General features: G+C 60.1%; 2 protein-coding genes across 8 annotated transcripts in view; one reads left to right on the forward strand and one right to left on the reverse strand.

Annotated features, from left to right (window-relative positions):
* LOC134369859 (catechol O-methyltransferase-like) overlaps nt 1-5,482 on the forward strand; it is a 28,945-nt gene extending 23,463 nt beyond the window's left edge. The window contains exon 5 of the mRNA XM_063086636.1: nt 3,630-5,482. Coding sequence (XP_062942706.1) covers nt 3,630-3,830 — 201 coding nt within the window. The 3' untranslated portion in view covers nt 3,831-5,482. The remainder of the gene's footprint in view (nt 1-3,629) is intronic.
* Nucleotides 5,395-20,044, reverse strand: part of ARVCF (ARVCF delta catenin family member) — a 50,482-nt gene continuing 35,832 nt past the window's right edge. For 4 of the 7 annotated variants that reach the window (XM_063086627.1, XM_063086625.1, XM_063086631.1 and 1 more), the window contains 15 exons: nt 17,753-17,911; nt 17,033-17,559; nt 15,459-15,958; nt 14,629-14,812; nt 13,678-13,795; nt 13,081-13,252; nt 11,224-11,295; nt 9,794-9,921; nt 9,314-9,464; nt 8,838-9,036; nt 8,641-8,752; nt 8,426-8,540; nt 8,016-8,069; nt 7,486-7,571; nt 5,395-6,313 (listed from right to left, as the gene is read on the reverse strand). In XM_063086627.1, the coding sequence (XP_062942697.1) occupies nt 6,287-6,313; nt 7,486-7,571; nt 8,016-8,069; nt 8,426-8,540; nt 8,641-8,752; nt 8,838-9,036; nt 9,314-9,464; nt 9,794-9,921; nt 11,224-11,295; nt 13,081-13,252; nt 13,678-13,795; nt 14,629-14,812; nt 15,459-15,958; nt 17,033-17,559; nt 17,753-17,911 (2,604 nt within the window). In that variant the 3' untranslated portion in view covers nt 5,395-6,286. Of the gene's footprint in view, nt 6,314-6,765; nt 6,935-7,485; nt 7,572-8,015; nt 8,070-8,425; nt 8,541-8,640; nt 8,753-8,837; nt 9,037-9,313; nt 9,465-9,793; nt 9,922-11,223; nt 11,296-13,080; nt 13,253-13,677; nt 13,796-14,628; nt 14,813-15,458; nt 15,959-17,032; nt 17,560-17,752; nt 17,912-20,044 lie in introns of those variants that run through there. The other 3 variants (XM_063086628.1, XM_063086630.1, XM_063086632.1) reach the window with 2 other exon arrangements.

Consider the following 20,044-nt stretch of genomic DNA (forward strand, 5'->3'; position numbering starts at 1 on the left):
CACCACCCACCTCGCCAGGATGGGCCTCCATGCTGCTGCAGGGGCCGCCGGCACCACCTGGTCGGTCAGCCTCAGTCTCTCTGAAGAGCCAGGTGCCCCAGCTAAGCCCTGCTGAGGGCGGCCGTTGGGGACAAAGCTGGGCCCTGGGGGGCAGCCGTGGGCACACAGACCTCATTCCAACTGAGGTGCCACGAGGTCAGGGAGCACAGAGGGCTGAAGAGGCCCTGGGGAGGAGAGGGGAGGAAGGGAGTTCTGGGCAGGGGGAGCTGGGCTAGGGGCCTGGCTGGGTGGCCAATTGAGAATGGGAGTGCCAGCCCACCTGCACAGGGCACGGTGCCACCAGGTAGTGGGGTAAGCGCCATGGACCAGAAGGCCTGGGCAGAAAGGGCACAGGGCTGAGGTACAGAGGCAGAGCTGTTCTGGGCTGGGCGGTGGCTGGTGCTGGCTCAGGGGGAGGGGTGTCTCCTGCAGAGCTTCCTCCTGGGTCCCTTGTGCAGCCCCGCACCCCACCCCCAGACTCCACCGGCTCCGCCTGGTGAGGACCCCCAGTGCCTCCCTGAGTGAGGCTGAGCAGTGACTGCTGGCCCATCCTCGATCCCTGGATGGCTGCGGCTTGGTGACCCTTTGTGCGCTGACACTTATGGAGCTTCATACTGATGACACGCTAACTTGTCCCTCCCTGGTAGTCAAGAAGGGGACACTGAGCAGCTCCTTGGCCCTCCCCCAGCGCTCAGGATGCTCGGCCTCCCCACGGCCTCCCCGCCCAGTGCCAGTGTGGGGTCGTCCCACATCGCTGTCTGGTGCCTGCTCACCTGCAGCTCTCCACAAGCCAGACGCTCCACTGTGGGACCATGGGTGTGAGGGGACAGCCACCCAGGCCGTGGGCACGGATGGGAAGGAGCCAGCATTTTAGAGAACTGGTGGGTGCAAAAGGGCACAGAACGTTCTGGGAACAGGACGAGTCAGGGCATGGAGGGCTTGGAGCAGGTGAGGGTGGGCTTAGACCTGTTAGATCCAGAAGATCCCTGGCAGCCTTGTGGAGAGTGGAGCGGGATGGCTGGGGGAGGGCGTTTCAGAGGCCCCGAAACCACATTGGCGGTGCTGAGCCCTGCGAGTGGAGCATGAGGGAAGACCTGGGGCCCAGAAGGTGACCCGGAGGACCTGTGTCAGGAAGGGAGAAGGCAGTGGGGACTGGATGGCCTTGGGCCAGGACAGGGAGGCTGCGGGAGCCCATCTGGGCAGGGGGACGCCCAGCCCCAGCAGCGGGGCGGGAAGCTGCAAATTGGTTGTTGAGGGCAGAGAGCAGGCGGCCGGCCAGGCAGTGCTTGGTCGGGAGAGACAGACCCACAGCTGGGCTGCGTCCCGGGGGGTGGATCTCAGCAGCTTTGGTGTGTGTGATAATTACAGAGGCCTGCATTGATAGAAAAGTAGCAAATATTGCAGTTTAGTAACTAGGAAACTAATAGTTTCTCAGTGCTGCTTCTTCAAAGCTGTAATTATCTAAAAAGCAGAGAAGACACAAATTGGGAATGGCTGTATTTTTTAAACGTGCATTCTGCAGACCCACAGCTGGGGCTCTGCGGCCCCTGGCTAGTGCAGGGTCAGGGCCAGCCTGGCTCTGCAGAGGCCCAGCCCCTCCTCCTCTTCCCCCCACCCGGTCGGCTTTGTGTGTGTGGGTGGTGGGGGGAGGTAAGGGACTAAGGGGCAGGTGGCAATTCAAAATTGGATGGCTGCTTTGAAGGGGTGGCCTCAGTCTTTTGTCACATAGGCATCTCCACAGGGCTGTTTGAGTGTCCTCACAACATGGCAGCTGGATTTCCCCAGAGCCAGAGATGACACAGTGAGAGACACAGACAGACCGAAATAACGAAGGCAAAGAGGAAGCCACAGTGCCTTTTTATGACCTAGTATCTGATGTCACGCACTGTCATGTCTGCCTCATTCTATGTATCAGTCACTGAGTCCAGCCACACCAAGGGCAGAGAATGAGGCACCACCTCTTGAAGGGAGGATATTCAAAGAACGGTGGGCAGAGTTGACAACTACCTCACTCCTGTGTTACCCATTCTGGTGCCATCACCTCTCCGTGGCATCAGACCTGCAGCCTTGCTCAGAGCGGAGGCTCTTTCAGCCAGAATTGCAGGCGGTCCCAGTCGTCCATCAGGAGGCTCGTGGTGTCAGGACAGTCCCTCCTTCCTTTCTTTCATGATTAACTCATGGAGTTTGTGTCTGGGGTCCCATCTGTCATCATGGTCACACTGTTCCTCTGAAGCTGGCTCCTGGATCCTCTGGGACGAGCCTGAGGACCTGGACTACTCATCTTGTGCATTTCCCACCCCAGACCTGGACGGGCCCCCACTTGGGGCCTGGGCCTGGAGCCCTCTGCCCGGCTGCTCTTTGCTCTGGGTCTTTCAGCCGACATGGCTAGGACATTCTTTTTTCTTTTTTCTAAGAGAAAATACATTATGACTCGTAGTAGTATTTCCTGTTCAAATCTGGAGCATGGGCTTGCGCCCTCACCTCACTGACCTTGCACCTTCTGCAGCCCACAGGCTGGAAATGCCCGGCTACCACCCCAGGAGAGCTGGGAACACTAAGACTGACATCCATAGGCCACAGCCTGGAGGGGGCAGGGTCAGTTGCCAGTGGTTACAAGTCAAGTGCAGACACCACTACTGCCAGCAATTTGGTTTTGCTTTGGATATTTGAGTTTTTTTTTTTTTTCTTTCTTTCTAACTTTTGTTTTATGATTACGTACAAAGAATCCTCCATGCTTTGAAAGTGAAATCCTCCGTGCTTTGAAAGTCTTTAAGCGACAGTGACTGAAGCATCTCTTGCCCTGTTCTATTGCTCTCCTGAAGACAAATACCTCTTCTCAAGGTTTCTCTATTACTTTGTGCGATGTAAGCAGGTCCTCCTCCCAGCGTAGACACACAAGCATCCTATGAGGGTTCTCCCCTGAGGACAGGCCCTGGGGCGACTACCTGTGGCTGCATATCCAATAACAATTCCTTCTGCACAGAGTACAGGTTTAGGAACCCCAGCGTCCTCCCAGGGCCCAGGCACCAACAGAGATGAGGGTCTGTAAATGCAGGAGCTTGGGGATGTCCAGAGCAGAACCCCAGGGACACACATGTTGGTGGAGAGGTTGGCCCCACCCCCAGCCCCGCAGGGTCACCTTGGTCAGGCTGGTCTTGCCTCCAGTGGCTGAGCTGCCCCTGCCCCCCACACCTCTCACTTGCAGGTGCCTGTGTTCCCAGCACTGGGTGTCTTAGGGACCCACTGGCCTGTGGCCCCACTGTTTCCTCCACTCAGCTAGCATTTATTGAGCACCTATTGTGTGTGCCACATGCTATACTAGGGGCTAGGGATGGATACAGGAGTGAGGGAAGGAGTGAAAGGTCCCTGTCCTCATCGAGCCAGCGCTCTAGAGGTGGGACTGGAGCACAGCCCTTTCCTGCAGTGGCCACTGCCAGGGAGAAAATGGAAGGCCTCGAGGAGTCCCAGGCCTCAGGGCCAGGTACAGGCCAGCGTGTGGAGTCTCAGCCAGGTGAAGGGCAACTCTTCTGGTTTCAGGTGGGTTTGCCTGGTATCCCTGACCCTTACCCATTTCTGTCTGTCCCCTGAAGGAACATGGCCTGTTGCGGAAGGGGACCGTGTTGCTGGCCGACAACGTCATCTGCCCGGGAACACCAGACTTCCTGGCACACGTGCGTGGGAGCAGCCGCTTTGAGTGCACACACTACCCCGCGTTCCTGGAGTACACGAAGGTTGTGGACGGCCTGGAGAAGGCCGTCTACATGGGCCTGGGCAGCCCGGCGCAGCCTTGATGGCCCGCCCTGCTCTGTGCTCCCTCAGCAGCCTGGTTCTGAAGGGCACGATGGACGTGCTCCCACTAACCCTACTTCTGCGGTCCTGGGGTCTGTCCTCAAATGCAAAGCATGCTGCAGGCCTGAGCCCTCCCCACGTTGACCTCTTGGTGCTGCAGCTCCACGCTGTCTTTTTTTTAACAACAAATACCAGGCTCTTTACTAAAATCAGCTAGCTGTAATAATCTTATATTCTAATTTCATATTTTAAAAAGAGAAATCCATGGGCTGGCCCGTGGCTCACTTGAGAGAGTGCGGTGCTGATAACACCAAGGCCACGGGTTTGGATCCCTATATAGGGATGGCCAGTTAGCTCACTTGGGAGAGCGTGGTGCTGATAACACCAAGTCAAGGGTTACGATCCCCTTACCGGTCATCTTTTTTCTTTTTTTGTTTTTTGGGTTTTTTTTGTGTGACCAGTAAGGGGATCGTAACCCTTGACTTGGTGTCGTCCGCACCGCGCTCAGCCAGTGAGCGCACCGGCCATCCCTATATAGGATCCAAACCTGTGGCCTCGGCGCTCCCAGCGCCGCTGCGCTCCCAGTGCTGCACTCTCCTGAGTGAGCCACAAGTTCGGCCCTGTTCATCTTTTTTAAAAAAATAAAAAGAAATCCAGGATCTAGATATTTAGATACGAGAGGTCAGCTTAGCACCACCCTTCTTACCCTCCACGTGGCCCCCGTACCCTGCCATGCTCCACTCTGGCACGAAACACACTGAGCTCCCCGTGACAGATGATAATGCCAGATGCTCGGCCCAGGACTGGCTGAGTTCTGGGTATCACACCTGGCCCAGCAGTGGAGAGGGAGCCAGCCCTACTTAACACTGCTCCTTCTCTGGCCAGGCCAGGGGCACCTCTTAGCACCACATGCATGTCTGCCTGCCTGGGAAACCAGCACAGTGCAATCGACCAGACTTACACCCATCTCTGACTGGGCAGGCACTGGGGACAGGTGGACACAGGACCAAACAGCAGTGTCTGGCCCTCTGGGCCCACATGTGACACTGAGCGGAAGCATCTCCTTCCCCAATCCTACCCGGCCTTGCCTATGGAAGAGGAAGCAGGCTCAGACTGCCACAGCATTTGTGCAGGTTGCCACCTACAAGTGACAAAGCAGAGTTGGTTTGTGTCTACCTAATCCAGGGCTGTCCCCAACCCCCGCTCTGGCCCTCCAGCCCCAACTCTCCCAAGGGGTCAGACTGCTAGCCACCTCAGAGGCTCCCAAAGGCCCCAGTACGGGCTGAGTTCCTAGACCGGGGACAAAGATCAACCCTGTCCTGGCTGAGCCCACCAGTGCCTAAACCAGCCACTGGCCAGACTCTACTCCAGGGCTTTTGGCCCAACTAAGCAGCCAGAAGCCAGTTTGTTCCTCTGGACACATGGAGAGATAAGCAAAAGGCCCTAGGGGCCAGGAGCAGATCCCTACCCACCACTGAGCACAGCAGGTGGATGCCCACCCGCCCCTTCCCCACCCAGACAGATCCAGGCCTCTGTTCTTAGCACCCAGGAAAGAGAAGACAGAAGTTCCTTTGCTGTTTTTTTTTAATTTTTAGATTTTCTTACAAAAATTTAGATGTTTACCAATACAGTCTTATTTTGGTTTTGTTTTTAATGCTTTATGTCAGTGTTTTTCTTCTGTTTTTAAGTCACAAACAGCAGGCACTGAACAGCAGCCTCCCCCTCTGACCCCCCGCCCCCGGCTGCTGCTGCAGGTCAGTCCAGAGTTGCTGCTTGGGTTCCAGGCAGATGCAGATGCAGCAGCCCTGGCCCAGACCAGCATCAGCTCAGGGAAGGTTCTACTGCATGGGGGTCCCACATATCCACAGGACTCAAGGGCGCGGCTGGGGTGGGCATGCATAGCCTGAGCCCCATCTTGCTCCCTCCAAAGCCTCCCTACCTGGGGCCGGCCATCTTGGAGCAGCCCCACACTGTGGTTGGCCTGCCATGCAGGGGAGGCCCAGGGGAATCCCTCCATCCTCCAGAGTCCAACTTCCTTCCCTCAGCCCCACTCCCTACCCAGCTGCCTGCCTGGCCCCCCGGCCTCAGCCACCAGACCAGGCCCGTCCCACTCCTCTGGGGCCCTGTGCACACAGAGCCACCCTCTCCTGTTCCACCAGCCCTAAAGCACAACCAGATGCCCTCCCCTGCCGCCTCCCTGGTCCCTGCCCATGGCAGCCCTCACGCCTTCTTGGGCCTTCTCTCTCTCACTAGCTCGCACACAGCACCAAGTCAGTAACAGCTAACTGGCCTAGGGAGTTAGGTGGGGACTGCAGAGGGAGGGGGCAGGACAGGAGAAGCATCAAGAAAATCAGGCCCTAGCTCAGGGTGACAGGTGCTGCCAACCCTTGCCACCAGAGGGCTCCAGGCTCCACGGCAGGGTCCGCACAGGATGGCCCTTCTCCTGGTGATCCAGTCCCTAAGAACAAATGGCTGGGCCCGAGCCCTGTGGAGGGAGAGGGGAAGGCAGAGGCTGCAGCCACAAGCACAGGCAGGTGTCGGCCAGCTGAGTGGGGCAGGACAACATGCAATTCCAGGCAGGGCAGCCACCTCCACACACTGCATGGATGGAGACGTGGAGAAAGGCAGCTGCTGCCGGTGGTACAGGCCAACTCTGAGGGGCCCCAGGGCCAGTCCCTTCTTGCTGGTCCTTGCAGGGCTCTGTGTTTGGGGCGTCTGAGGGTGTGGGGGGCCATCCCTCCCCTGGTCCCATCTCCTTGGAGCTTTGAACCTACAGTGCCTGGGACGGGGCTATGGGCCTAGAGGACCCTCCCTCTTAGCCCTCAGTCTGGTCTTCCCTAAGCCAGGCATTTGGGCTGCTGCACTGGAGGCCAGGGTCCTGCTGGGAGCACACAGGAGCAGAGCATGCAGCCAGCAGAGGTTACCCAGAAGCCTGGCCCAGAGGATGGGAAAATGATCACATGAACAACCAGACGAGACAACGTACCAGGCATGCAAGCTAGACCCAGGAGTCAACAGGCTGAGGCTTAGCGTCCCCCACGGCGTCCACCAGCCTGACCGCAGGCCTGCTGGGCCCGGGAGGAGGGGCTTTCCTGCCGGGGTCGGGCTGCAGCACATGGGTGGGTGGGTGGGCAGGAGGTGTTAGAGGCAGAACACAGCAGGTTAGTCAGAGCTGACGGGTGGGGCTCAGCTGGTCAGTGGGGCTGGGCCAGGGTGTTGTGAGACTGGGCCTGCCAAGGCAGCACAGGAGAGCGCTGAGGGTGAAGGAAGCTGAGCTAGTGAGGCTCACATGGGTTCAAGGTGGCACGTGGACGCACGACGCCTGTGTGCAAAGCCAAGGGACTGGCACAGAGCAGGTGGCAGGTGCTGCCCTCGCCCACGCACGCACATGCAGAGAAAGGAGCCGATCTGCTTGCTCACAGACTCTCTTTCCCTGTGCAGGGTGTGGCCAGGTGGCTCTCTGTCCCGTGCCCCTCACTCCCAGTGGGCATGAGCTTCGAACCCATCAGCACCCAAAGAGAGGGGGCTGTTTCCTGGGATTGGTCCCTCAGCTCAGTTGTACCCCAGGGACCGGACCAAACTCAGCACTACCCGGGCCACTCCCCGGGCAACCCTAGAACATGAAGCTTTCTAGGGCACCTGCCCACAGCCACTTACTTTTAATGGTTCCTTCTCAGAGGCCTCCCCTGTAGTTCCACTGCCCAGAGCCTTCCGCTCCCTCCGGTCCACAGTGGAGTATCCATCTGTGGGTGGGGTGGGGTGGGTAGCATGAGGGGAACTCTGAGGGAGACACCATACGAACAGTAGACCTCCATCTCAGCCCACACACAGGGGACCCTTGGCACAGCAGGCTTCTGGACAGGGCCCTCACCTGCCCCATACTGGAGGCCTGTGCGGGAGCAGCTCTCTCACCAGCTCCCACCTTGGCACCCCCCATTGCAGTTCGGAATCCTGCAGCCTCCCCTCAGCTGGCAGGTCAGAGGCCTTGGCTGGGCACTTGCCCCTCCTTGGCTGCCCTGCCCCTCACTGCCGCGGTACCCCTAAACCAAGTCTTTTTTCTAACCAGCACCTCCTTGGAAGGCCTTCCTAGCACCAATGATGCTTACCCCATAAAAACCAGCATCCCTATCTCAGGCCTCCACCCTCCTCCTCGCATAGGAAACAAGCCAAGCTGCACCTGCACTCACCTGGGCCGAGTGTGTCCATGGGGATTACATCCTGGCTGCCTGGCTTCTCGGTGTCTACGAGTCATGAGCAGGTGGCTGGTTGCACAAAGTGGCCAGAGGGGACCAGGGCAGAGAAGCCCACAGCAGGTGGGCTCTACCACTAACATTTTTATATGCCTCTGCCTAGCCTCTGCCCGCTGGCAGATCCCTTCCCCAGCTTGGCACCAATGCAAGTGCCATGGAAAGGGAGTACCCTAGAGACCCAGAGCAAGGAAAGGGAACCCCAATCATGAGGCCACCTTAGTGGGAGAAGGCCTCTCTTCCTCCTCCACCCCTCTCCCACCTTGTCACCATCAGCACAGGTGGGGAGCCACTCTTGAGCCTAAAGGATGGACTCCCAGGCCCCCAACTCTCTACCAGCTGGTACTCACCCAGGCTCTTGTCCACCAGTGGCAGCATGCTGTCATCAAAGCCCCCAGGACTTGGCGCTCCCTTGGGCCCCTTGGTAGTAGCAGCAGCAGCAGCAGCAGCAGCAGCAGCAGCAGACTATGGAGACGGCAAACACAGACACTGGGTAGGATCGGCGCACTGTCAACTGGGGACCAGAGCTTGGAAGTGAGGGGGGAAAGGCCAGGGCAGGCTGTACCTGGAAGCGCGCCTTGGTCCAGCCGTCCCTCTGCAGGGCGCTGCGCAGCTCCTTGTAGCTCCACACTGTCTGCAGCACATGCGAGGCTGCCTTCGCCTCACGCACTGACTGGCTGCGGCAGGGCCCAGGGTGGGGTCATGGACAGCCCTGCCTCCGCCTTCTCCAGCCACCGAACCCTGCCCTCCCTCCCCACCCACCTGGAGGCGCTGAGGGCCACAAGTGCAGGCACACCGCGGGCCTGGAGGAGCGAGCGTGCGTTGTCCAGGCTGTCGGACACTATCTCATGGATGGTGTTGAGCACGGCGACCACCGTGTCCTCCTCCAGGCGGGCTCCAGGACGTGGTGGAGGCTGCGCATTGCGCACATTCCTCACCAGCTCTGCCATGGCATAGCTCCCTGAGGGGCAGGGCTGAGTGTTAGGACACAATTCTGCCCACCCTTGCAGGAAAGGGCAAGGTTCAGGCAAGGGGCACCACCAGACGAGCGCCAGGATGCCACCATGACCCCTGCGAGCAGGGGGCTGAACCTTGGGGACCAGGCTCGCTGGATGGGACTTGAGCAACAGGGGTAGGGCCCGGAGCCCTAAACCACCAATCCTCTAAGCCCCGACAGCAGGACCCTAGAGCCATCTGCCCGGTTCTGCTCCCTGGCAGAGACCCTCCAGCATACTCACCAATGAGGTCCTTGTTGCGCCGGTCCAATGAAAGGTTGCGTAGGGCAATGGCAACAGCACGCACCACCTTGTCGGTCTCTGACTGCAGCAGCTCCACGAGCACTGGCAGCCCGCGCTCCTTGCGCACTGTGGCGCGGATGTACGTGGCCCACTGCGGCAATGGGGGTGAGAGGGGGTTGCTCAGTGTGGAGTCACACTGCACACGCTGGGCACTCTCCTATCTCTGGACCTTGACTGTTCGCTCCAGCTGGTCCCCTGCCTGACAAAGCCTTGCCCCAACAGCTCATTCATCTAGAGACTTCCCCACCTTCCAGAGCGCACTGCTTGCAGCCTGTGAATCTCCAACCTCCCAGACCTTGGGGAGGCGCTGTATCCCATCCTCTAGTGGGGACTAGCTTGGACAGGGGCAGCACCAATGGGGCGCCTGGAATTGCCTGTCTATCCCAGGTCTTACCCTCCCTGCCAGACCTGGTTCCTCACCATCCAATTGCCAGCACTGAGGTTCTGCAGGGCGCCAGCAGCCGCCTCCAGAGTGTTGAAGTTCCGGCTTTCCGTGAGGAGGGAAAGGTAGAGACGTACCACCTCGGGCTGGTACAGCAGCTCAAAGCCTGTGTACAGGGCAACCACCACTCACAGTCACCCGAACCTCTTCCCTCACCCATCACAGCCCTCCCCCAACCTTGCCCCCTGTCAGTGCTCCCAGGGCCAGGGATGGGTGTGGAACAGTCAGGGAATGTTTAGTATCAATGTATCCACCCCTTATGGCTACCCAAAGGGAAAAGCATTTCCATTTCACAGAGCAGCAAACTGAAGCTCAGTCAGGACGCAGTGGGTTTGGGTAAGGCTGTTCCTTCCTTGACGCTACTGCCAAGGAAATGGAACTGGACCTGTCTGGCAACAGGAGCATCCAGGCCTGGGCTGGAGAGGAAGGCGGCAACCAGGGCTGCTCCCCTAGCAACAGGACCCACCTTCCCAGGCAACCACTCCAGGTTCCCCAGCAATTGAGGCCCCAGCCTGGGAGCAGGAGTGTCCCAGGATGGTGCCCTGTGTAGTGTTCCAGAGAGGAGAGGCCAAGGTAGTCTTCCAAGCCTACCTGTCCCCACACTGGAGCTTCTGCCTGGCTGGAGACATTACTCCCTCTCCCCGTCCTCTCAACCCACATTTCATCACCTCTCCCCTGTCCTCGTGACCCATGCTTCCTCTACTCTGGCCACACTAGGCTGCCTGCTGTCCACATACTCCCAGCACAATCAGGGCGCTCGCATAGGCTGGTTGCTCTGCCTGTAATGCTTGCCACAGATGCCCACAACTGGGTCCTTCCACCCCACCTGGGGACATGTGGGCTCTTCTACTCACAGGACTGGCCAGGCCCCACCAGGTCTGACCTTACCCATGCAGACCGGTTCCCAGTACACAGCACAGTGTCAGCACACCGTAGGAACCCAACAGACACAGGAGACAGAAAGAATGAACTGCCCTGCCCCTGCCTGAGTTGGGCATTCTCAGGCCAACCTCTCAGGCCCAACTTCTCTACCTGGATCTGACCATGCCCTCCTGGCTCCCAGCCTCTTTGGAGTGAGTCCAAGCTCTGTGGCCAACACTGGTGGCCCTACTTTAACTGGGGGCTTCCCTCCAACCCCACCCACCTCTCACCTGCTGTGCAACTGAGCAAGTGCCTGGCCTCTCTGTTCCTCCATCTCCTGCCAGAAATGACCTGTGGCTCTTGATTCTGAACAGCAGGTGCCCAGGGACTAGACCATCCTCTGGCGAATCGCACACCTATGGACCTCATTTCCCCCACGTGATGCCCAAGGCCCTTCAGGCCTGCTTGATGGTACAAAGGTTCATTACCTGGATGGCCCTGGGTCCAGGCTCCCCGGCCAGCACTGGCTCTGCTTCAGCCCACTCACCTTTGGCCGCCTCAGTTCGCTTGGGCAGGTCCAGTGTGTCAAAGTTCCGGTCCATCTCACTGTCTTTCTTCCCTGGAACAGAAGGGCGGCCAGAGGTGAGGTGGACCCGGGGGAGGGCAGGATTATGTCAGGAGAGTTGGGCACAGCCGTCTCCTGCCTGGACCCCAAAGAGCACCCCGAGCACTGTTTTCAGAATTCAGGCAGGCAGGCCGACCCAGGGAGAACGGTGGTGGCAGCGGGGCCTGGGAACATCTGAACCCTGCACCAAGTATCTAGGACTCATCTCCTGTCAGGTGCTGAGAGCTGTACCACAGACTGTGGCTCCCTTATGGCTGCCAGGTGTGTGAACTGAGGGGACCTGGAGCCCAGGCTGGGTGGCAGACAGCAACAAGTAGAGAAACTGAAGGCTGACAGGGATCGGAGTTGCCTGGGTCACACAGTAATGCAGGGCCAGTGCTCAGTCCCACCCAAGGGGAAAAGTCCCCCAGGTCTGGGGCCAGGACACTGTGCCAGGCTCTACTGGCCAGGAGAAAGCCTGTACCCAGGCCGACCCCCACAGCAGCCCCCTGACAGACACTTCAGCAGCCCTGGCTTGCACACTTCCACAACAGTGAGCTCACTGCCTCCCAGCCACCCTCCCCATCTCAGATGAGGGTACTTCTCCCCCTTTGGAAAGCAACAGAGCTGAGCTCAGGGGATCTGCAGCCCCCACCCTGCCCTTCTTCACGTGTCCTTTGTGCCGATGCTGTCCAAACTACACACTGCCCCATACCAGCAGAGGAGCAGATTCTGCTCCCTGGTGCCCCTGGGGACAAACATACCTGGGCCCTGCCAACTTTGGGCTCTGCCCCAGCTCCAGCCCTGCCTATGTAACAGAGCCTGAGGCAACAGGGGCAGCCTCTCAGCCTCTGCACCAGTCCAGGGCTCATATTCCTGCCCTTGTCATGTCTATGCAATTGCCATGGAGACGGCTGCCCCAGCCATGGGCCTGGGGGTGGGGCAGGGCCCTGAGGCTGGAACGCTTCCCAGGAGCCCACCAGGCCTCAGCACCCCTGCAGTTGTCAAGGAAATGACTGTCTGAGCAATGGGGCCAGGTGCCCCCCCTGATGCCCACTGTACCCACCAAGCCTGGACAGCAGGACGAACAAGGACTCACCTTGATGGAACCACTCCTCTGGGCGGCCGAAGGAAGCACAGGAGAGAGGAGACGAGCCTGAGCAGTGGCACCCCCCAACACCCTCCTGGGAGGCCTTGACTTCCCATGGCACATCCTCAGCAAGTGGGATGTGGAACGTTATCCTGATTACTGTGGGGGGCTCAATGCCCACCAGTGGGGCAGGGACGACAAAGCCAGGGGTCAGTGGGGCAGGTAAAAGCAGTGCACAGCTTTCACTGCAGCTCCTGGGGGAAGATCTCTGTGAGAGCCACTGAGGAAGGTATGAGGCAGGGGCCTGCCCAGGCACGGTGGGTGCTGCCCTGTAGGGCTGGGCAGGAGCCGCAGGTGCTCTGTGAATGCCAGGAGGCAGCACTGTCTGTGGCACTTCCCAAACTTGCAAGCCTTCCCCAGAGTTGAGGAACTGGGTGTGGGCACTGGTGGCGATCATCACCTTGTTTCCCTCCTATCCTTCCCAGGGGGCCCCACAGTGCAGATGGGGGTAGTGTAGGACTGGGTCCCACGCCCTGGCCTGGCAGTTGTGTGACCCAGGACAGTACACACTCCTGTGCTCCCTGTTTCCCTGCCTGCCCACTGGGGGATGACCAGGTGTCCTCCAACCTCCACAACTGCCTGCTGTGGGTATAGAGGGCCTTCGGCCTAGGGCAGGGGTCTAGAGAGATACCCCAGTCTCACCCACCCACCTTTGGCCTTCTTGCCACCGAAGCAGCTAGCGTCATCCCGCCTCCGCCGCTGGGAGGCTGCAGCACTGCCTGGGGGCCCGAGCTCAGTCTCCTGGTACCTGTCGGCCCCAGGAACCTCCTTATGCACGTGGTAGGACAGGTTCCGCATGATGCACACGCAGTTCTCCACTGACTGCAGGGAAAGGTGAGCTGGTGGGGCAGGGCCACAGGGCACAGGGGCTGCTAACCATCCCAGGCCCCTGTGCACAAAGCTGGCCCTCAGGTAAGACTGGCCACAGCTGCTATGCACCAAGGGCACCAGGAGCATAGACATGGGGAGGCCTGAGCTAAGGAGTCCACGTGGGCAAGAAGCACCAGGGAGGGGCTGCAGGAGGAAACCCCTACCTTGTGGAGCACCTGCTGCATGCAGCAGGAGGTCCCTTCACAGGGTGGCTGCTACAAGAGGGCCAGGTCCACAGTGCCACCCTAGGCCAGCACACCCACCCTCTGTGCCACCCTGGACAGTTCAGGTCCCCTGCACCCCATTCCTGCACCATCTGCCTCTCCGACCATTAGTGGGAGACTGAGACTAAGACTGTTCCAGCCCACCCTGCCCACCTTGTTGTCTGTGTCCTTCCTGCCCACAGCCGACTGCAAGGCATGCAGGAGCGCATCCACCAGCCCTTCACACTCCCGGAGTCGCCGCCGGGCCTCCGCACCATCCGAGCTCACGTTCCTGGGTGGCCAAGAGCAGGCCCAGTGACCTCCAGTCCCCAGGGAACGCCCCTATCCCCAACCCTGGCCTCAGGGACTTGTCTTCATCTGCAAAATGAGCCCTGCTGCTGCCTCTTCGGGCTACTGGGACAGGACACCATGGCCTAGAGCACAATGAGGGTGGGCAAGGGGGCACTCCAGGCACCTGTGTGGGGTTGGAGGGGGCTTCCCTGACTCCCGGCTGAATTGGAAAGGGACAAAGGTAGCCCAAAGAAGCCTGAATCCATGTACAGGCAATTCTGGGGCTCCCTCTCTCACCCTGGGGCCCCACCTTGCTTGGAGGTCAGGACTCCACAGGGTCACATCCTGATGGACAGGAAAGACCGTGGGGACCCAGGACTCTGGGGACTCTGCAGGGCCTCCCAGGGATGGGATGGGGAAGACAGGGGTCACGTGGAGGTAGAATGAGCCTCCGAGGCAGACAGACATGAGGGCCCTGGCTCTCCCTCCCTGGCTGTCACGGTGATGAAAGGCTGGATTGAAGCTGGGCAGGGCGGGAGCGGTGGGACCACAGGAGACATGGGAGACCGTGTCCAGAGTGTGTGCTTAGGGGCGAGTACAGCCCCATCGGGCCCCGTTTCATCCACAGGATTTGTGATGTGGCTCTGAAGCTCCTAAGATTTGGGCAGCTCGCTGTCTTCCATGCTATCTGGGACCATGAGGACGTGGCTGCCCCCAGGATGGTGCCACCTGTGTGCAGGCTGTGGCGCCCGCTCCTGACTCCTTGACTGGGCACCGGGAGTCCTGCGGGAACAGCCCCGGGCACGAGTGCCCGAGCCCTGCCCCTGCCCACACCTCAAGCAGCCTGACGTGTTCTTGAAGACAGTCGTCCACTCGGCATCCCGTGGCTTGGAGTCCTCATTGGGCTCGCGCTCCCAGCCCGAGTGGGGCACGATGACCTCATGGGTCAGTGTCTGCAGACCGTGGTCAATGATGACCATCTTCAGGGGCTCGTAGGATGACAGGTTCCAGAGCGTGCCTGTGGGGCACCGTTGACCAACCCGTGCTGACCACGGACACTGCCTCCTTACCTCCCCAAGTGACCACACTTAGAACCTGCCCCACCCCCCTCATGCCCCAGCTCGCCCAGGTAGACAGGAAATGACAAGAGCCATGAGGGGTTCTGGGGGCCCGCCTCAGCCTGGGCAAGACATGCGGGCAGCATCCAGCTGTGGTTTCAGATGGGAAGGAGCCCCAGAGGGGGTGGGGTGCAGAGGAGGGGCAGGGCAGGTGCCATCTCTTCCCACCCATTCCTTGCTACAGCCACACAGAAAGATGGTCATGTGAATCCGCCTGTCCCTCAGGTCCCACAAGGCACAAGCCCCCACCACTGCACTGTTGGTGAGGGGGAACAAAGGAGGCAGGTCCCAGGGGAGTTGCTGTGGAGACATAGGGGCAGGCAGAGAAAGGGCCTCCCTGAGGGGATCCCCCCTACAGTAGAGCTTGGGGACCTGTCACAGCACCTGTGCCTGATGCCTGCCTCCCAGGGCAAACTGTCCCAGTAGCTGGGACTCCTGTCTACAGGGTGTTTTCCCTGGATGTGAGACCCCAGGAGGTCTCACCCTGCCAGGTCGAGCCTTGCCCTCTTCCCTTCCTGGGGATATGCACAGCCAGGTCCCACTCACCAGTGACAAGCTCGCGGACCTCATTGTCCCGAGCAGCCCGCAGCAGGCGCACCAAGGCAGGCACACCACCGCAGTCCCGGATGGCAGCCTTGTTGTCAGTGTCACGGCCATAGGAGAGGTTGCGCAGCGCCCCACAGGCCCGGCGCCGCACTTCGGCCCGAGGGTGGTCAAGCAGTGCCACCAGCAGCGGCAGCCCCCGCAGCTGCCGCACGCGCCGCTTGACACCCTCGTTCTCAAAGCACAGATGCTGCAGGTAGGCAGCTGCATTGGCTTTCACAGGGTCCACGGGGTGCCGCAGCATAGCCAGCACCTCGGGCAGCTCAGGGTCCCGCCAGCGCGGCTCCTTGCGGGCACTGTCCACCGACGGTGAGCGCCGCACCAGCCGGTCCAGGCTGCCCAGGCTGCCTCGTTCAGGCTGGGCCAAGGGTGCCGTTGCTGCTGGGAACAGGGGCCGCTCGTCCATCAGCTCGCCACCATCATCCGCCACGTCCTCGTAGGCCCTGCGCAGGCGAGCAGGGCGTGTGAACATCTTCCCAGCAGCTGTCAGCCCTTCTCTCTGAGCTGCCCTGTCACCTTCTCCAGGGGACTGTAAACTCATCAAGCAGGGCTGGGCAGACAGCATCCGTATCTTGGCCCCAAGCTTGGAGCAAGCACCAAGAATCCCACCCCAGCCCAGCAAGAACCGACTCAGAGCCAATGACAACCAAATCCCAGCCAACGGCCACCAGCGCTTGCATCCTTCCCAGGACAGGGAGCTTACTCACTCCTGTCACCAACCACTGTTCCCCGATCCTGAGCTCAGCATATTTCTATGCAACATCTGTGCATGACCGAGGAGGGGGTTCCACCTCCCTCCCACAAACCCATCTTCCCATGAAGCCCATCTCTGGCTGGTGCCAGAATATGGCGGGAATGGTGTCCCTCCCTGCACATGGCCATCGCAGTAGGAACACTGAAGGGACATTCAGGCCACCAGCCCCTTAGGGCAGGAGATGTCCTTGACTCTCAGTAGCCCTGTGGGTTATCACCATCAAACCCACTTCCCTGGGGAGGGACTTAGGCTAGGATGGGTCAGGTGACTTGCACAGGATCACATAGCAAATCCAGACCTGGGCTGTGGTCATGTTCCCATTCTGAAGGTACAGAAACAGAAGGCAGAGGGGACAGAACCAGGAGCTATGACAGGAAGGGCCGGGGACCCTGAGTTGCAGTTATCACTGGGCCTGGGAGAAACTGAGACCCAGGGAGCTTCTGGGGCCTGAAGCTCAGAGTAACGCCCTGAGCCTCTTGTCCTTGGGTCTTCACAGCCATCTGCTTGGAACAAAGGCAGCAGGTGTTAGACACTGTCACCAGCTTCTCCTGTGCCCTAGCCCTGCAGGGAAGGTGCTGAGCCTAAATTCTACCATCCCAGTGCCTGCCCTTGCTGCTGTCCTTGAGAAGAGCTGAGGCCAATTCAAAATGAAGTGTGCGTGACCGACTCAGCTTCTGCAGCCTGACTGCTAGCAGGGTTCTCCGACTGGGGAGTGGAAGGTGGACTTCCCGGAGGAGGCAGGTGCAGAGGGCTGGGTGCTCACCTGGCACGAAGGCCCCGCCCACACTCAGGCCTCCTCCTTGTGGCCGTGCCATAGTCGGTCTCCAGTTCAGGGCCACCCTCGTCATCAGCGGCTAGGCTGCGTGTGTCATCCTCCAAGCCATACGGCTCTGCCTGGAAGCGCTCAGGCAGGGAGCGGCCACCCGGCGGCCCAGATTCGGGACCTCCAGGGAAGGCCTCACGGCGGCCAGGCAGCGTGAAGCAGCCTTCGCCAGGGCCTGGGCCAAGGGGGCCAGTGCGCAGGGGTCGCACACCCAGCCCTCGGGACAGGCTGCCGTAGCTAGGCCCATCACGGGGCTCAGGGCCGTCGGGAAAGCCACCCCCACTGCTGAGGTAGGCTCGGGAGAGTGTGGCTGCAGGGCCACCACCACGTAGCAGGAAATGCCGGTCCAGGGGGCCGTCGGTGAAAGGGCCTAGCGGAGGGCCACCATCCAGCAGAGGGAGTCCATCTGGGCCCACAGGCACCTGGCGTAACGTCCTCGTGGTCACTGTCTTGACTGTCTTGGTGACCTAGTGGACAGGCAGGTGGCAGGTAGGCTAGGCAGCCCAGGAGGCCTGAAAACTGCCCTGGTGGGGCCAGGATGGCTTTAATTTGCTACTTGAACAGTGGGCAGCCCCAGGGGGCCAGCTTGTGTATCTACTCGGCAGAGGGGACAGCTGCTGCTGCCCAGCTTGCTTGCCCAGCACCTGGGCCCAGCCGTACCTTAGTCTCCGTGCGCCGTGTTGTGCCATCTTCAGACGTGACGATGGACACATGGGAGGTGGGTGTGCCAGGGTCCTCCTCCACTGTCACTGTCTCCTCCAGCACCTCGGGCGCCTCTGGCATTGTGGCCAGTGAGGCCTGGCTGCCTGGGCTCTGCTCCTGGGGTGAAGGGGGTTGGTGTCAGTGGGCAGGACCATCTGCTCACATGTGCCTGGAGCACAGGTGTCTGCACACGGCAGACTCCCTCAGCTCATGCAGACCAGGAGGCCAGGGGTGTCTTCCTCACAGCCCCCGGAGCCCCCTGACCCAGGGCCTGCTTCCGCCCAAGCTGGCAAGGACAGCAGCGTGTTCTTGCCCTCTGCACATCAAGGGCTGACCCTGCCTTGTTGCTCACCGCATGGGGGACCTTAGAGGCCAGCCCCAAATTGCAGCGCCTCCTCGGGCTGTGTCAGTGGGTAAGGCCATGAACCACGGGGGCGCATTTTTGGGTGGCCCTTCCCGAGGTGCTAGGCCTAGCTGCCACAGGCTTCCTCCAGGCCCCAGGAGGTGCCAGGCGGGACCTGCAGGAGGTCCTCCTGACGTCACCCGTCACCCCTGGCCGAGCCCACATGGTGTCTTGGGGCCCCCTCCCTGCCCCACCTCTCAAACCTTGAGTGCAGAAGCCTTGGGGTAGCAGTTTCAACACTGCTCACTGATTCCTGTGGCCACACCCAGGCTACCACCACGAAAACTAGCCAGACACCCTCACATGACAGAAATACCTAGTTCCCAGAACGCCCTATGCACTAAGGGCACCAAAATATCCTTGCTCCTTCCAGCCTGGACACTCTTGGGGTGTCGAGTAGGCATGGCCTGGCTCTACCATGGGCCAGTGGCCGGTGGCCCTCACTGACTGAGACCCTAGGCATCATATCAGAGAGATGGTGGATTTGAGCCTGTGGCCACAGTTGCCATCATCCTGCAGGGGGTGATGACAGCGAAATTGTACACAACACAGCTCTGGACTCACGCCCACATGCTTACTGGCCGGACTTGCCAGTGGGGAAACTGAGGTTCGAAGAGAACAGGCTAGTTCACATCAGAGCCAGGCCAGATTGCTGCTGTGCTGAGTGCCATGGGGACCTGAGACCTACAGCCTATCCTTGGTCTCTGACCACACAGATCCCCAGCCCTAGGGCAGCACAGTGCCAACATCCTGAGATCAGCATCCGGCCAGGATAGGCAGAGGCTGAAACCCAAGCCGTGGTAGGCGGGAGAGGGGGGAGCACATTCCAGGCAGTCAGGGTGGGGTCAGCAGGAGGACAGGTCCTGATCCGTGGATGGGTCCCCTGTCTGGGCCCCCTGTGGCCTGCACACACACTGAGCTGAGTCCAGGAGGGCCAGCAGCTCAAACTGCATCTTCCTGGTTCCAGAGCCATACTCTGCCCACCCCTGGGCACGGGAGGTGTGCCTGGGGCTGCCCTCAGGAGGCAAGCCTCCCCAGGTTACAGTGCTATCCTGGAGTCATGCTTGACCCCCTAACACACACAATGCAGGGATCCAGGGAGGGGCCTGCAAACACGCTAGGACAGGGGCATCTCTCAGGCTCTGGTGACAGTGACCACACAGATCACACATCCCCCTCCCCCAGGGGCAGGTCTCAGACAACAAAACGTACATTATAGGTGGGGAAACTGAGGCCTGGCAGAAGACAGAGGATTTACTCAGGGCTCCACAGCTGCTCGTGGGGGGACCTCAGGCACCCGCAAGGAAGGCAATCTGGCAAGGAAGCTTCTGGGTTTTACTTCATCCCTCAGGGACAGGGCTTTGGTGGCCACCTGTCTTTGGGACGCAAGTGGAATGCTTGCTAGGGATCTGGCCAGGAAAAGGGGACCCTGTTCCCTGGGAAAGAGAAACAGACTGAGGCCCAAAGTGGGGACAACTGGTGAGCTGCCAGGTAGGCTGGCCTGGGCTCTTCTTCAGGGGCACTCGGGAGCCAGGACAGCTCTGGAGTGGAAGCAGGCACAGAGGCAGCCCATCACTGCTGGGCCCGGGCTGCTGCATCTATATTGGGCGACTAGGGGAAGAACGTGTATCAGGGTCCAAGCTCTCTTCTGGGCCCTGGGGGGGGGACCAAACACCTCAAGCGTGAGGGGCTGCAGTCCCGGCAGCTGTGTGGGGAGTTGGGGTGAGGAGCAAGACTGAGGGGACATTGCCCAGGACACTGTGCCAGTGGGATATGGTCCCTTCACAGATTTGCATATATTTGCATACATTAAACTCAGAGTAAAGCCCCCTACTCCCTAGCTAGGC

The sequence above is a fragment of the Cynocephalus volans genome, chromosome 2 (assembly GCF_027409185.1).
Source record: "Cynocephalus volans isolate mCynVol1 chromosome 2, mCynVol1.pri, whole genome shotgun sequence".
Taxonomy (NCBI): Eukaryota; Metazoa; Chordata; class Mammalia; order Dermoptera; family Cynocephalidae; genus Cynocephalus; species Cynocephalus volans.